The 17,596-nt window shown below is 37.4% G+C and overlaps 1 protein-coding gene across 3 annotated transcripts in view; it reads right to left on the bottom strand.

Moving 5' to 3' along the window:
- The window catches only part of spock3 (SPARC (osteonectin), cwcv and kazal like domains proteoglycan 3), a 30,113-nt gene extending 12,908 nt beyond the window's left edge, over window positions 1-17,205 (bottom strand). Inside the window, exons 1-4 of one of the 3 annotated variants that reach the window (XM_053231062.1) lie at window positions 16,947-17,205; window positions 16,715-16,843; window positions 3,326-3,365; window positions 1,899-2,001 (exon numbers count right to left, since the gene is read on the bottom strand). In XM_053231062.1, coding sequence (XP_053087037.1) covers window positions 1,899-2,001; window positions 3,326-3,365; window positions 16,715-16,843; window positions 16,947-16,955 — 281 coding nt within the window. In that variant the 5' untranslated portion in view covers window positions 16,956-17,205. The remainder of the gene's footprint in view (window positions 1-1,898; window positions 2,002-3,325; window positions 3,366-16,714; window positions 16,844-16,946) is intronic. The other 2 variants (XM_026943154.3, XM_053231063.1) reach the window with 2 other exon arrangements.
- Window positions 17,206-17,596: the final 391 nt, after the last annotated feature.

A 17,596-nucleotide genomic window follows, 5' to 3' on the forward strand; every position in this document is an offset into this window, starting at 1 on the left:
TGGACATTTTTGTTATATAATAGATTCACAGTTTTGTGTGTGAAACCGTTAAGCTGAAGTATCGATGCTATGTTACGATTGAAATGTAGTGAATATTACCAGGTAAAATGGTGGATCAGTAGAATTAAAGTAACGCCAGTGAATGAAGATGGTAGCTTTTCTGTACACAAGTGCATCTGCATCAGTGTATTGTTTTAATCCTTCTCAGTTACTCTTCATTTATGAAAAGTTATAATATGAGGCCATTGTAGGACCTTGTTAGGAAAAACTGCTTCATTTAGACATGTAGAAATTTACCAATAAATATTACAATATCTTTGGTAATGATAGTCAAAAAGTCCTGATTTGAGACTCTCAGGTTTTGGTGGGGTCAGATTTTGACGTTTTGGAATTGGACTGCTTGTATTGATCCACTGGGTTTGTTTTTGGGAACATCTCAAACAGACACCGGGCTGTTTTTGTCTCACAGACCTGGCAGTCCTGATTCCCACTAGTCCGTCCCTGTCAGCTCCAAATGAACATGTTTAATTGGCATCGGAGCCTGGCAAGAGACGGAGCTCTCCGATTGACTGCTCAGCTGAGCAAAAACAGTCCAGGAGAAGAGAAATGAAAGCGAGCATAACAAGCAAACAACATTTCTGCTGTAGCTAGCTATTTTTTTTTTCAACAAAATACAGACTAGGAGATTGTTTAAACTGCGAGCAGACCTTGGAAATGGTAGCTAGGCTAGTTTGTTTTGGCTTTGTCCATACACTTGATATAGCATTTAGTAGAGTAATACGCAAATACACTACTGCTACCTCCTGCTATGGAGAACTATTTCCATTCCTGCAAAGTGCCTGCAAGTCAATTTTCACTAAAGACTTAAAGCAATGAGACGTGCTAATGAATTCAGTCTTGGTTGGTGCTAGTTGTTCGACGTTGGTGTGTTATGACCGAGCCCAAAGATGCTGAAAAGTGCAATGTCTTGCTTTTGGAGTCCAAGATTGTTATTGAGGATTTAATCTTATACATTCTTGGGGAAATTTATAATGAAACATAGATACATACAGTTCTGTGCAAAAGTCTTAGGCACATGCAAAGAAATGCTGTAGAGCAAAGATGCCTTCAAAAATAATGAAATTAGATTTCTGCATTTCAAAAAAAATACTATAAAGAGCAGTAAACAGTAATAAATGAAACCAAGTCAATATTTGGTGCGATGATCCTTCGCGTTGAAAAAAAAAATAGTAGTCTCAGGTACAGTGTGTGCAGTTTTATAAGGAAATGAGCTGTAAGTGTTACTGAGCATCTTGCAGAAGCAGCCACAGTTCTTCTGGAGACTTTGACTGTCGATTTGCTTCTTATTTCTGCAGCGAAACCCAGCAGCCTTCATTATGTTTTTTTTGTCTGAAGAGTGTAATACGCTGCTTTCTTTACTGACATACAAACATTTTTCTGTAACATTTAATTTTGTGCTGGAAAACTAATGCTTGGAATCTAAAATGTTTTTGTACTGAATCAATAATGTAGAAGTCATAAAATAAAAATCTATAGCAAAGTTTGTACTTAAAAAAATAGGGTGTCTAAGACTTTTGCACAGCGCTGTAGATCTGCGTTCATTTGATAAAGCTCAGGATTAGACAAAGAACATGACTTAACCCATGTTTAATACAATAAATGTAGTAATATTTAGTAAGAGAACCAATATTTTCACTCTATATGAAGCATGTCCCACCGTATAACTGTGACTGAGAGTTCTACTTTTAGAAACTGTGAAAACAAAGCACTGGGAATAACAGTGAGCCATATGATAGGGACATTTGGTGTGTTCTCTGTTTGTAAACCGAGAGCTAATTCTGGTTCCAATCCACTGTGACCTATAGCTTGGGTTTAAGTGTGGAACCGATGATAATTACCTCGTCTGGCTAACGCAGGTCGGCGTTTTGTAGTCTTCAGCCACACACTGCTTGTGTCGACCACATTTAACCTTTAAGCAGGGATCTTTGGCAGGATCCAGAGCTAACACACACACACACAAAAGAAGGAAAAGTGATAACATCAAAGATAATTTGATTCACACACTTTTCAAATTAACAACTGTTGAACAGACTGTTCATTTAATGGTGAAATAAGTGTGTGTTTGAAATGAAACCTGTATTTCTCATGTGTTCGTGAACATATTGTGAGAAGAGACAACATTTCTTTAAAATGATATGAGGCTAACACACACAGACACATACACACACTCGCACACACTTTGAATGGTCTCTGACCTCGCAGTTAAGAGTCTTAGCAAAATCCAGCACTGGCTTCAGCAGCTTATTCAAACCTAATCTCCTCACCACCTTTTAATTTCATTGTTTTAGTGCCTCTGTGTGTGTGTGTGTGTGTGTGTGTGTGTGAGTGTGTGTATCTATGATATTGCATTCATGAGTGTGATTCCTCTTCAATCTAATAACCTTAGATTGATGCTTGATTTCAGGGGACACAGGAATAAAGTGATATCACACAATCATTGTTCAAACTAAACAACACTAATTAGTAGTTGACCAACACAGTCACTAGGCTTCACCAGGTGTGTAGATGGGTGACTATCCACTAGGGTTTGGCACGTCACTATGCAATCAGCTAGTTTAGAGCAGCAAATGAGAAATGCTAAACTAAACTAAAATTTTCTGACTTGAACATGGTGGCAAAACAGCCAAGACGCTATTAGGAGGATAGCTCTGTCGATGGACATGAGCTTCCATGCTGCGCGCTCTCGGTTCAGCAATTTCAAAAGCTGCCAGTTCACCCAAAGGAATGCATTTTAAGAACTGCTTTGTTCTTAAATTTTGTAATAGGATATGCAGATTTATTAGTTTGCACACTGTTACAAATTTATTAAATTATTTATTATTACTAAGATACTAAATTCATTAAAAAAAAAGCACTGCATCTGGAAATGTAATTTGTAGCCTGTGTATAGGTGATAAGTGAAACGCAGTTTGAGGTGTTCTTTGCTTAAAAATAAATAAATAAATAAATAAAGTGATGTCATGAATCAGTTTTTACGTGGAAAAGGTGACTAGTCCCCTAATATACTGTATATAAATGACATTTGATTAAACAGCGAAGCTCTAATGGGTGCAGCTTAAATCCAGCGCAAAATCTGATTGGTTAAAAGCCACTTGGAGATAATACTTGCTTGAAAGTATGCTTGAGCTGTTAAAATATTATAAATCATACTAACAGTAAGCCTGGGCTTTGACAAATTTGCCTTACTTAAATGATGCTTTTGTGTAGCCATGATAATCTCTTTTTAGAAATATAGCATTTTAGACATCGAGTTTGTCTCATGCACCTTGATCAAGCGGCTTCCCAGGGTTCCATGATCCGGGCTCCTGAAACACACAACAATATTAGGTGAAATAAGTAATGCACTGTAATGGTGGTGTTCAGTATTCATTCCTTGCATCTTACATATTTCATCTTACAAAGCAAAGCACATTTTATACGAACCTCTACTTCCTGTTAGTATAGGAAGCGTTAGAGAGAGACAAATAAAGACGAACGTTAGTGGGATACACACGCAGTACATCAGTAACTGATATACACACTTCCACACAAGCTGCATCTCCGATCACGCCTGTTAATTAGCTTACACTTGAGAACATATTTAATTGATTCTGACACTTTTGAGTCCTGTCATTGCAAGCCCTAAGAGTGATATTTCTCTCATTCCTGATCGCTCCATATGCCATTCCACATGCTGAGAGAAACGCACACATACACTGAGTGAGAGAGACACAGAAATAGAATAGCAAGATTAGTCAGCTGGCCGTTTGGCAGCGTAAAACAGACGTATTTTTTACTTCTTCTTGTCCGTCATAATGTTTTAGAGACTGATAAAGACTGCTAAACACCTGCAGTCTGACAGCTGTCAATAAAGTAGAGGATAGGCTTATGAGATTGTGTGTAATATGCCATTACCCAATCGCACACCTTAACTATCCCTGACTGACGATAGTATCAGCAATCAGGAAAAAGAAGGGGGCGTGGCCAGACATACATAATGCATATCGTGTACAAGTAACGTCATTACATCGACAAATTACCAGAAGCTGGTTGTGAGTCAGGAAGTAGCTGCAATCGCTAGCATCGCTGTTTATTTTTTAATTTTTTTATTAATTATCCACTAACAAGTTCAGAAATGCTGAAAAACTGAAGTCAGGCCTGTTCTAACAGCACGTCCTGTCACGTTTTATTCCTCTTACACCAGTAAATTTTACTTTCTAAACAGTGGCATGTCATACTTTTTATACAATATAAACATTTATCAAGTTTATAGTTACATTAAACATTTAAGTTCTCATGCAGAGTTGCTGTTATAGACATTTAACACCTTCTGACCAATCAGAATCAAGAATTTCACATCACTGTGGTATAAATCTGTATATAATACCAAGGTCACAAAGTGTATTAAAAAAAAAAAAAAAAAAAAAAAAGGAATATTCGTGACCAATTTTCACTTCAAAATGGCTGACACAAAGTTTCTGGACACTTTTTTGGACAGTTCTGAATAAAAAAGTTAGTCTCGAGTCCTGTAACTACTCCATCATCCTTAATCAATCTATACTGGATTGTGGAGATTTTCAATTCAGCATCACTGTGTTCTGTGTTTTATTATTTATAACGCACTCCATACACATTACCGTGATGTTTGTTTCAGGCTGAATCTGATATCTTTATGCTGAGGCAGCAGTACTTCCCGTAATTTATTTATTGAGACTTATTACAAATGTTTCACGACCAATAAGCGATATGAGCGATGCGATCCTGTATTAATGTTTTCCTTGAAACGGAACGGCATTGATTTTAGTAAGAAAGCATTTTGCCTCAAAGCATCTTTGCAGTGGAATCAATTTCAGGAACGATAAATCCTGCACATGCATCATTTCTGGACAGTATTGGGCGTTCTGTGCTCTTTATGTCTTTAAATTGATTTAGTTTAACTTTTTTAAAATTAAACTATTGTGCTTTTTTGTAAGTTGGTTGCGAGTTTTTTTAATATTCACTATTACGTTTACGAATTTTTTTTTTTTAGGTGATTCTACTTCCTGTGCTATTGAGCTGATGTTAATTTAATGTTTGCTATGCTGTGTAAAAGCAAAGAAGTGGAATGTTCTGCAATTGCCAAGTCTATCACCTGACTAGAATCTAATTGAGCATGCATTTCATTTGCTGAAGGAAAAAAAAAAAAAGAAACTAAGAACAGGCAGGAACTGAAGACGGCTGCAGGAACAGCCTGGCAGAGCGTCACCAGGGAAGAATCTCGGTGTCTGCTGATGTCTGTGGGTTCCAGCAAAGGATTTGCAACCAAGCATTAAATATAACAATTTAATTTAGTTTGTCCAATTACTTTTGGTCGCTCCTTTTTAAGTGCTGGAGCTCCCACACCATTCACCTGATACTCACTTGGCACTTTGAGCTCATACTCATTATTTCATTTCAACTAGACAGCTGAAATTATTAGTTTGCATGTCCAAATATTTATGGACCTGACTTTACATGTATTGCTGTGTTTTATGTCTCTGCGACGACTATGTTTGTGTTGCGTGCCACACCTTTGGGTTGATTTCCTGCTCACTGCCTTTGGACTTGCCAATGGTAATCTGTCTTCCTGTATTTTACCACTATTGTTTGTTCTGTTCTCATGTGGGTACGGGCAAACATATCTATTAAGTGTTGACAATTTCAGCAACTTCTAAGCAAAAATGTCTTGTTTTTAAGGACTATTCAAGAGGTGTCGTGTCAGACAGTGACTCACAAATCTGGGCATCACAAATGATTTCACCATTTATTCAAGTTATAGTAGGTTATATTACAAACTAGGGCAGTGAGGGGCAATTAATGATCTAATAAACGTGATTAATAATAAATGAATAAACCTAGTTTTATTATACTAAATGTAGTTCTTTAACTTATTAACTTATTATATTATATCATATTATAAAGAGGCTATATTCAAGTATTCCAGGCATATACATAAAGTGTGAATGTGTGTGTGTGTGTGTGTATATATACATATATATATATTAAATAAACACTTTGATTTAAAGTGTATTCCTTCATAAAATTCCTTTCCATTTAAGTAAGTAGTCATTTCTGTGCAGCACTTCAATTTTCAGACAGTAAGACTTAAATTAAATTAGTAAAAAAAACAACAAGATATTACCCAATTTTGCCCTCTGAACAAGATGCAAGAGGTAAGGTTGATGGTGGCAATCAATTTGCCGAGTGCAAAGATGGGAAACACTTCACAAATCACCTTTGCTTTAAGTGTGTTAATATGAAAGTAAGGCCAAAAACATGGGCTAGTTTGTTTGAAATGAATATTTAATGTTAATAATTATATTAACAAGTACGCCCTACACCGCAAAGGAAACGCTCGTTGAACGTACTTAATTCAAATATATACATCGGTTTCATGTAAATGAATTGAGTTACAATTCCCTGACTCAAATCTAACAGCGCGCTCGCACCAGAGCTCAGGTTCGAACCCTGGTCATTGGCGTTATGAGACAGCGACATTACCACTTCCCCGTATGTATTAATCAGGTTCATTTAACACTATAGTTATTGCATCCTTACGAGATTTTATATAACATAAGTGGATTAATTAATATTACGTGAATTGATCACTCACTCTGCATAATTCAATGGTAATTAGAAACTTGTTGAAATTAAATTTAGCGTAAGCAATGAAATCATGATTTGATGAGAAACTTCATAGTATTGTATAAACTACACGTAATATGTTCATTTAAATTTGGCCAACCACATATTCCTTTTTTTTCAGTGTAGCTTATACGTTAAATATAATAAATTACCCAAGTGTTAAGTTTTCTTAATGGCATAAAACAGTAAAACGTATTGAGTAAGTTATCGGACTATGAAAAAGACAAATCAAACTAGTGAAATTAGGATATTAGGAAGGTGATGAAATCATACATCCTGTGCAAACTTCACGGTTTCATGACCACAATTTACTAACTAATAGCTTCATTACATTGTGTGCATGAATAACTGCCAGCACACCAAATAGAAAATAAAATGTAGAATAATAGGATGTGCTGGATCAAGTGCTATTCTCAAAGCTGCTTTAACAGCATAGGAAAAAGGTGATTTCCTTCTTCAGTCCACATTTTCTAGCCCAAATTTTTTACTTTTATGAAAGGCGGTGTTCTAGATGTTATTGAAAACCCTTGTCTCAGACACTTCTACTTAAGAAAAGCCTAGCAACCGTGTAGGCCTGAACGACATGCAGGCGACTTGCACAATTCGAAAGGGAAGCCCAGAAAATCTACTTAAGCATAACTTTCTGACTTAAGTTGAAAAGTGTGAATATGGCCCATAGTCTCTGCGTTTTATTTTTGAAAAAGGATTCAGTTTTATTGAATTATCAAGCTCTGTGTGAGTTAAGAATGCAATGGGAAGCAAAAAACTACAAAGAGAGTCTCTAAATATGGCAACACTGCTTCAATGTTGCTACATCTGACTGGAAATAACACCGAGCAATAACCTTGAAGTGTTGAAGTGCACTCATTACATGAGAGAGAGAGAGAGAGAGAGAGAGAGAGAGAGAGAAGTGAAAGGATGGGTTGATTTGTTTAACCTGCCTTGCAGACAGGACACTTTATCCTAATGGAACAGAACATACACACACACACACAGACACACACACACACAGACACACACACACAGACACACACACACACACACACCCCTGAGGATTATTTCAGTCTCAGCACTGTAAATTATCATTGCATTATGCGTTTTATGAGCACTTTAATAACACATTCCAAACAGACATGATTGATCCTTTCTTTGAAGAACTTTTTAGAAGTGGTGCACTAAATAAAAGACACGCAGAGAGAATGACAAGCATCAATTCATTCTATAAACTGTTTGTGAGATGATGTGAGAGAGAGAGCGAAGATGCTTGGCAATTCGCACAACGCACATTTTTTTAACATATGCACAGCACATGTTAAAAGCGTAGACACAGGAACAGAGAATTTACACTCCTAAGTGTGTCTGAATGTGAATCAGTGTCTCTCTCTGTCTGTCTCTTTCTCATCATCCTCTCTATCTTCCTCTCTGCCTGTCTAATCCCCTGTCTTTCTCTCTGTCTATCTCTCTTACTCTCTATCTTCCTCTCTGGCTGTCTAATCCCCTGTCTTTCTCTCTGTCCATCTGTCTAACCCTCTATCTTTCTCTATGTCTCACTTTCTGTCTGCCTCTCTCACCCTCTGTCTTTCTTTCTGCAAGTCTCTCTCACTCTCTCTTTATCTCTGCATGTCTCCCTCACGCGCTGTCTGTCTTTCAGCCTTTCTCCCCGTCTGCCTCTCTCACCCTGTCTTTCTCTCTGGCTGACTCTCACCCTCTTTTTGTCTATCTCTGTGTCCCTTAACCTCTGTCTTCCTGTCTGTCTCTCACCCTTTTTTTTCTGTCTGCCTCCCTCAGCCTCTGTTCTCTCTCTGCCTTTCTCACTCTCTTTCTCTTTCACCCTTCTGTCTGTCTGTTGCACTTTGTCTTTCTCTCACTCTGTCATTCTCTATGCCTGCCTATCACCCTCTGTCTTTCTGGTTGTCTTTCACCCTCTATTCTCTCATCCTCTGTCTTTCTCTGTAGGTCTCTTTCCCTCTGCCTATTCTCTCTGTAAATGTCATCTCTCTTTCTCTCTGTCTCTCACTGCTTTCCCTCTTTTTTCCCCTGTGTCTCTCACCTTCTGACTCTCCCTGTCTCTCCCTCTGTTGCTCTCTAATCTGTTCCTGTATAGCTGTCTGTTTTTCTCTATGTCTGTTTCTCTAACCTTTCTCCCCCCTCTAACCTGTCTTTCTGTTTCTCTGTCTCTTTCAATCGCTGTCTTTCTCTCTGTCTCTCTCTCAAATTCTAACTGTCCCTCTGTTCACCCCATCTTTGTCAGTAACTGTCTGTCCCTGTTTGTCCACCCAATCCCCCGACCCCCGGGTTTGTTTGTCGGTCTGGCAATAAAGCTGTCTCAGTATAAATCCATTTCTCTCTCTCTCTGTCTCTCTCTCTCTCTCTCTCTCTCTCTCTCTCGTTATCTATCTATTAGGCTGCCAGCCTGCATTCCATTAAGACAGAAATAATGGCGTACACACAAAAGCAGAGATACAGACCAACAGAAAAAAATACGGATAAAGAAAGACAGAGAGAAACAGCTTGAGGAAGTGAGTGAGTGCTATACTCAACATCTAATACTACTTACTTCCTGTTTCTACATACCTGCACACACAACATGAAAATATTAGCAATGTCACAGCACACATGAGCAAGTCAAATGACTTTCAATTACTCCAGTTACTTCCTCATCTCAGAGTTTGTTTTTTTTTAAGGGGGAAATAAGACATGCAGCTTCTGCCGAGTGCATCACATAGGGGGACCACATAAAGATCAAAGTATACGCACACACACACACGCGCACACACACACACAGGCTCATACGAAAAAACATGCATCACTTCTGATATTTCATGCACACTTAATACACTTATTCATTTTTGACCTTGGGGAAGATTTCGCTGTATATGGGTTTAAGCTTAAAGCGGATAGGGTTATGACATAATACACATACAGGAATTCACCACACACGTTGTAGGCTTTGTATAGATGTTACACACATATAGGAGATAAGTGTGGCATTGTCGGGATTCAAACTTGCAATCTCCCAAAGAAAGGGCAAACAGTTTTCTGTTGCACCACTTAGCAGTCATTTTAAGTTCACTACTAAGCGGTCATCCATGACTTTCTATTTCTCTGGGGTACAAGTACGATGTGACACACAGGCCAAATTCCCTTAGTCATACATCTATTTGGTGAAGATTAGAGAATATACAATTGAAATAAGACAAAAGTGTGTTGACTTTCATAAATCAGGCAATGGATATAAAAATAGCTACATTCAGTATGTGAAAAAGCCCATATCCACTGTTAAGGCAATAATTAAGATTAAGTTTAAAACAACCTTTAATGAATCTGTCTGGAAGAAGAAGTAAGTGTGTTTTGCCCTGGCGCACACACAGTGAGGAGGAAGTTAGAGAGGCAAACGTATCTCCAAGGACCATGGTTGGAAATTTGCAAATGATGGGCGTCACCACGTCTTCAAATCTGTGTATCACTGGACGTCACCTCAATGCAAATAAACTACTTGGAGGGGATGCCAGAAAAAAAGCCTTTTCATTCCTCTAACCACAAAAATAGGTGCCTGGAGTTCACTAGATGCTACTTTATACAAAAATAAAGCTTGGGTTTGGCATAAAAAGAAGCAAAGAACCGAATCCCAACTGGTGTGGAGTATGGTGGAGGATCTGTGATGCTGTGTGGCTGGTTTTCCTCCAAAGACTCTAGGACTCTTATTAGGACACATCGAATCATGGACTCCATGAAGTGCCGGGAGATTTTAAATGAAAATCTGGCTGCCTCTGCCAAAACGTTACAACTGGGTGGATCTTCCAGCAGGACAATGATCCAAAACATCCATCTAAATCCACCCAATTACAACAGAATCAAATGTTTGACATGGCCAATCCAGTCCTATGACCTAACCTCTATAGAAAACTTGTGAGGTGGGATGAAGGGCAGAATCCACAAGACAGGATTTAGGACCCTGGAGAATCTGGAAACATTCTGTATTGAGATTCTGTATTCGACAATCACATGAAGCAGTACAAGAGAAGACAGTGCTGTTATACTTGCAAAACTACTAAAGGGTGCCAATAATTATGACATGTTCTATTTAAAAAAAATCAATTTTTTTCTTTAGATTTCTCTCCAATTTTCAGTGAAATTTCAGTGAATTTTTATACCCCCGTTCTACCTGCATCTTTACCAAGGGTGCCAATAATTATGGAGCTGATTGTATGCCACCCTGTATTTATCCTTTTAATGTCAAACTCAAATGCCGTTAAATCTCTAAATGTCATTTAAATGAGTTTTTAAGCGAACAGGCTGTTTAAAGCCTGCATTAATTCAGGCAGTTTTGCCTCGTTTAAAATCGAGCATCTCATTAATGTCATGTTTAGTGAGATGATAATCCGCATACAGCTTCATCTCGTCACTGACTGGCCTTGAAAGGTCACATGGAGAGGCTCAGCTAATCTTTAATGTGATCTTTAAGATCTTTAAGAGAGAGAGCTAGAGAGAGAGAAAGATATAGGAGAAGATATTGATTAATCAAAGAATGTATTGGAACATATGTTAAAGGTCGTTTGCTCTTAGAAAGTTCTGGCAATGTTGCTGAATACGTGAACAGATACAGAGAAAGGGAGAAAGGAGGAACAAGGGACAGAGAGAGAGAAAGATAGAGAGCTTTCTTGGCCCACTTCCAGCACAGACAGCATTGGGTGATTTGGCTTTTCCTGGAAATACCATAGCACACCGCCTATCTGATAGTCCAAACTGCAAACCGTATATACACCTCATTACCACAAACACACATGCACACACACACCCAGAAACGGAAATGAAAGTCCTCTGGAACAGGAGATATCATCAGGCACTAGGTTCACTGCCATTAAAAGTCATCTGACTGTAAGCAGTCGATGTGGAATATCCAGTTACCGGAACAAGTTTTGTCAAAAAAAAAAAAAAAAAAAAAACATATAAATGGATGCATTTGTCCTTTATAATGCTCATTTCTGATAATCTAATTTTCAAAAGTTTATACTTCCTTATTTATTTTCCGGGTCAGAGATAATGGCTGAAACCTAAATACTAGTATATATGAAAAAAGAATTCATGCTAGAATTCATCCTGACAACAACCAAGAAAACACAGGTGTACAAAGTTAAAAGAGGAGTAGGTAGAAAAGGGAAAACTGTGCATGGTTGCATGACATACTGGTAGGAATGTTAAAAATAAGCGCAAAGAGGGCGGAGCAATGAAGTGAGCAGCTAGAGAAAATGTCGTACGTTTGAGCACTTCACTTCTGCAAGCACTGAGACACACATACTCGCCAGGGTTTACACTCTGTTCAGAATTCACAGCATTTTAATGACAATGCTCGCTGATACTGCTCTGCATGCTCAGGTCGGCCGACTTTGCGCTTTATATTGATCGTACTCTTTAAATAACATCCATAATTCTTAGAAATAAAACAGCACAAGGAGTTCATCGCTAGCACAACTCCGGAGCAATGCAACACAAAAAAAGCTAAACCAAATGTTCCATGAAGCCCCTGGCTGCTTAACACTAAGCAGGCTACTCATGTCTATCAGTTTCGGTATCAGTATAGACGAGTACCTAATATCCTCGTACTAAAATGTAACCTATTATTTACTATAAATTTGTGTGGCATTCTGTGAAAACCCTTTGGATGTCACAGGGGCTGAATTCTGTCAAATTCTGACAAAAAAATTGGAATCAAATTTAATTTAAATGAACTTTTTCACTTTTGGAGGTAATCAGATTTTAATGCTAGAACTTTATTGGGAAAAGAGAAACATTTCAGTTCAAGGAAAAACTGTCATTTTCAGAACTATATATAGCATAAAATGTCAAAATTTCACCATTGAAAGGGTTTTCTCAGACCGCTACACACAATCTTAGCACTAATTTATGAATTTATACAAAGTCAGTGTAATCAGTCTCAAAACTAGACATTTGGTGGTCTATCTTTTGCTCTGGTATGTTATAAAAACTGATACATGTGAAGGTGACAACCAAACAATCCAATGAAAATCGCATCAGTCATCCAAACTGTGTCAAGTGAATATTACTAATCAGATCAGTCCATTATTCTACAAAGATTGTTTAAAGCTTCACATTTTTTTTTTCCATTTCAGTCGCAGAGAATGAGCAGGTAATGAGTGAGTAGTTACACCTGTGAAGCGCATTTATATACAGTTTGTTATACAGTGAGGTTTTTTTGGAGAGTGGATACAGAGTTGTCATTGACCTCGACCATGAACAGACCAACAACAACTGAACTGCTGTGCGTGCCTTTCGTTTTATTCTTATGTGTCATAATTTATTGCTAAAGCACTGAAATGCACCAAGAGAAAAATAAATTACAACAACAGCATCACACTCCAAAGCCTGACTCTTGTGTCCTCAATTCCCTTGCTACCCAGCAGGGTATTCCAATTATTGAAATGAATTTGATTTTAGACAGATATTCTGGTTCGGGACTGAATCAAGACTTTCAGCTAATTTATACACAGTTTTGTTTCTTTGTGAAAATGTCTTGGGTATGAAAACATCATACTACAAATTTGGTGGTCTACCACTTTACCACCTGGGGGACTGAAAACCTTTACAGATGCTTATTTGGTAATTTTGTGCTTATCCATTCAAGGTTACATTCTTATCTCTCTTGCAGAGTTAAAAACATGTTATTTACCATATATATGTAATTGTTGAAATGGTGAAGTTTTCTGAAAGGAGATGTTTATTTAACATTTATGGAAAGAGTCTCCAGTGTCACTGCTTTGTAACAGTAAGTAGGTTTTCCACCACAGGAAAGTCTTCAGGACTTCTTTTTTTGTCTTACTAACTTGGAGTGAGAGAAAAAAAAGTGGTTGGAGACTGAACGACTGTTTATACTTTATATGTTTATACTGTAGGTGATAACAGGAACTAACTTGTCTTGTAGATGTTCCACAACATTAAATGTAGTGTACAGCATTATACACCCGTTAATTGCTTTTCATGTGCTCCCTGGATGATTTTATTTCTTATTTGGGAAGCTGTATTTATAATGACTTTGTGTTCAAGAATTCTCATACAGCAAAGCTGTTAAATATAAACATGTAAACACATATGTAGTAAAAGTTCTGCACTTTATGCAAAGTTTCAGGATGTTTCAGACAGATTTTTAAAATGTGTAGTTGTTGTTAAGGTACAGTTTTCAGTAATGTCCAGTGAGTGTTTACTCAGTATTTACAGAAGGAGTCTCCAGTGTCAATGGCTTCATGACTTTATGGTTTCTCAGTAACATCACAAGCTGCACTATTTGTCTAACTAATTTCAAGAGAGAGAAAAAATAAGAGTCTGGTGAGTACATTTGTACTTGATATTGACTTGGTCTCAACCCCCTTAAGACTGGGTCTTGACTAGATCTTGGCTAGTCCTGGTCTTCAACTTGTCTTGGACTTGACAAAGGCAGCCTTGATCACAGCCCTGTCCTTACATATTATAGAGACGGGTCTTCTGTATGAACTATAGTCTGGTTTTAGAGAAGCCCATTCCACAGATACTTGCTCCTTGTATTTAACATATTTTATAAGTGAAGTGGATGATGGGAAAATTTGCGTTATGATTTTGTTGGATTTGCAGAAAGCACTTGATACTGTACAGTAGATCACAAATTCTTATAAACTAAGCTTAAGGCCATGGGCTTTTGAGGGATAACAATAAAGGGGGTTCAGTCGTATTTAACTAATCACACCCAGGAGGGTGATATAACCTAAATAGGACTTTGTCAGAGTCTAAAACTATGATGTATGGGATACCACAGGGGACCTCTCTCTTTTCTATACTATATATGATTTAAAATGTGCTTGCGCAGGCAATATCTTTTTATATGCCATATCTAATACGGTGTCTAATATGGATAAAGCAGTTGAAAACCCCTTAGTGCAGAATTTCAAATAACCGATAACAGATTATCTCTCTATCTAGGGAGAACTGAAACCTTTCTTTGCAGCTCTAAAATAAAATTAGGTGAATCATCAGAATTAAATGTGAACCTGGGGGGAAATCTCATTACCACAAAAACCAATGTAAATGATATTGGCTGTAAAATAGGCAGGGATTTATCAGGGGAAAATATGGCTTAAAAAGCCTTTCGAATCATAAAATGATCTAGGAAAGCCTAGATTTAGCAAAGGAAAGCGACCTTTTGGATAGTTTTATAATTTACATTGTACATTATATTTTACAATTTATACAAACTTTAAATTTGGACATGCTTCTGAATACAGCCTCAAAGCAGCATTTAAAAAGCATTATTAAAGCCTTAAGATGGCATTTTATGTTTCAGACATACCACAAAACACGCAAAACACTAGCCAACCAATTAATGTTATCAATCCACTTTAACACAAAGACTTCGCAGTTATGACTTTGCAAGGTAAATATAGCTCTTCAATAAGCACAGGAAGACTGCACTGTTTCCGAATCGTAACTGCATATTGAAGGAATGTTTTGTGTAACTATATGATAAGTCATGAAGGCAACATTATTGCAAATGTCATGTATGTAAACAGAAGTGTGTAAGACATTTCCAAGATGCAACCCATAGATGGATGATTCCATGATTGTGATGCCATTTAACAATTGTAAATCTTTATTTTTTAAATCATTTTTAAAATTCAATAACTGAATGGCTGAAAAAAATCCATCTCAGGCAACAATATCTTTTTTTTTTTTTAATAAGATTTCTTAGTTGACAGGCTGCATGTTGTTCTTAAATGAGTATCAGGGTTGAAATAATGTTTTTTCTTGCATAGAAATAGCAAATACACAAAATGTAGTTAACTAGCGTCCATGCTAAGGCCTGCGTAAGGCCATTAAGGATATTCTAACAACTCACTCAAATTTTTTTTTTAAATTAATAATTTACTTTGAGGCTATAAATTGTATAACACTGTTCTAATTTCTTGTTAGTCTATATCACAATATCATTGAAAATGAAGAAAATGAGAGACTGCACTTCTTCTTCCTGTGATCTTCGGAAAATTCAGATGATGCAACTTCCTGTCTTGTGGAATATTCCAAATACTTCATAGGGGTGAGTGTTTTCAGGTAACAGGTTTGAGCGAATGTTGTGGAAGTAAAATGTACATTTTTCATAACCTATAATGGATAGCACATGGAAAAGGATGTTTCAAGTATGAGATGTTAAATGGATTCACACCTTTAAAAAAAAAAAAGATTTTTGAAGTATTTTAATGATTATATTTGAAGGTACAGTGAAGGTATACTGGACTGGGACTGTACTGTTTTCTTAATGATTTAGAGGTTTTATTAATGTTTTAATTTATTTGTCTGAAATCTTATTGTAAAAGGAATTTACCAGTGTTTAAAATGTCTTATATTTTGTATATATATATTTGTAAATGTAATATCAGTGGGGCACCAATGGCACCTCAGTTGTGGAAGCACCCATTTGTTAGCATGTGAGAGGACAGAATTATGTATATTTCTCTTTATATGTACTATATAAAACAATATTAACTCAGAAACTCTTCAAAACTCAGTTAAAAGTAAACTATTAGAAAAATTATAAGGTCATGAGTCGGACAAAAACGTACTTATTAGTGTATTAATTAGGTTACTGTATCTAAACAACATAGCCTAATGTCACCTCAGCTTTAGGTTCATGGCTGCTAAATATCTTATCGTCTAACAGGATATTTAGAGGAAATAAATCTCAGTGGTAGGTGTTAATGCCATTAACTAGCCAGTTAACTAATTACCTCAGCGGGTTTAAAGCCTACATGACGGAATTAGAGGGTGAAATTAGCCTCATTATGCTTTCTCACAGCATGACGTAGAAAACACAAACACATACACGCGCTCGCGCACGAATGCACACGCGCGCATGAATACACACACACACACACACATATACACGCGCGCGCGCGCACGCACGCGAGCACACAAATAGCCCCCTAAACCCGGGGCTGTTAAGAGTCGTAAAAAAAAATAAAGCGCAACTCACGTCACGAAATTTGTCCCATCGAGCTGTCAGCCATTTGTCGTCCAGGAAATTGCCGTTGTCCTGGCGGGCGGCTGCTCCGGTGATCACCGCCGCGCACACACACACCAGCAGCATGACGGCGCGGAGCATCTGCGGAAGGGGAAACAAAACAACACATATACACACACACACGCACGCACGCACTGAGAAGCTGCTGCCTCTAAAAACAAACAAAAATCCTGAGGAGAAAAACCTGAATCATCCGCGTCACCTTCAGCAAGAGGACTTCAGAGCTGTCGCGTGAAGCTGCGCGCGCCGAGCCGTTACTGCTGCTGCGACTCTCTCTCTCTCTCTCTCTCTGTATTTTTCTCTGTCTGTGTGTGCGTCTCTCTCTCTCTCTCTCTCTCTCTCTCTGTGTTCGCAATCCGTTACCCGTCACCTTCAAGCACGAGGGCACGAGCGCTGTCGCGCGCTACTTCTCTCTGCCTCTGTTTCTGCGCACTGACCGTATGTTCATGAAGGCGGATGCGCGCGCGCGCGCGCTGTCTCTCTCTCTCTCTCTCTCTCTCTCTCTCTGTTTTTTCTCTTTCTGTCTCTCTTGTTCTCTTTCTCTGTGTATTTCTCGCTTTCCTGTTAGTTATGAAAAGTTAGTTTGTATACCTTTTAAGATTTTATATATATATATATATATATATATATATATATATATATATATATGAGAGAGAGAGATAGATAGATAGATAGACAGATATAAATATAGATATAGAGATAGATAGATATTGTCCTTGATTTTATTTTTGTCATATTAGTTTTTTTTTTTAACAAAGTGAGAATTGATATAACAATGTTTTAATAATTGTACTAAAGGTCTTTGAAAATTCCAAATATATATATATATATATA

The sequence above is a fragment of the Pangasianodon hypophthalmus genome, chromosome 28, assembly GCF_027358585.1.
Source record: "Pangasianodon hypophthalmus isolate fPanHyp1 chromosome 28, fPanHyp1.pri, whole genome shotgun sequence".
Taxonomy (NCBI): domain Eukaryota; kingdom Metazoa; phylum Chordata; class Actinopteri; order Siluriformes; family Pangasiidae; genus Pangasianodon; species Pangasianodon hypophthalmus.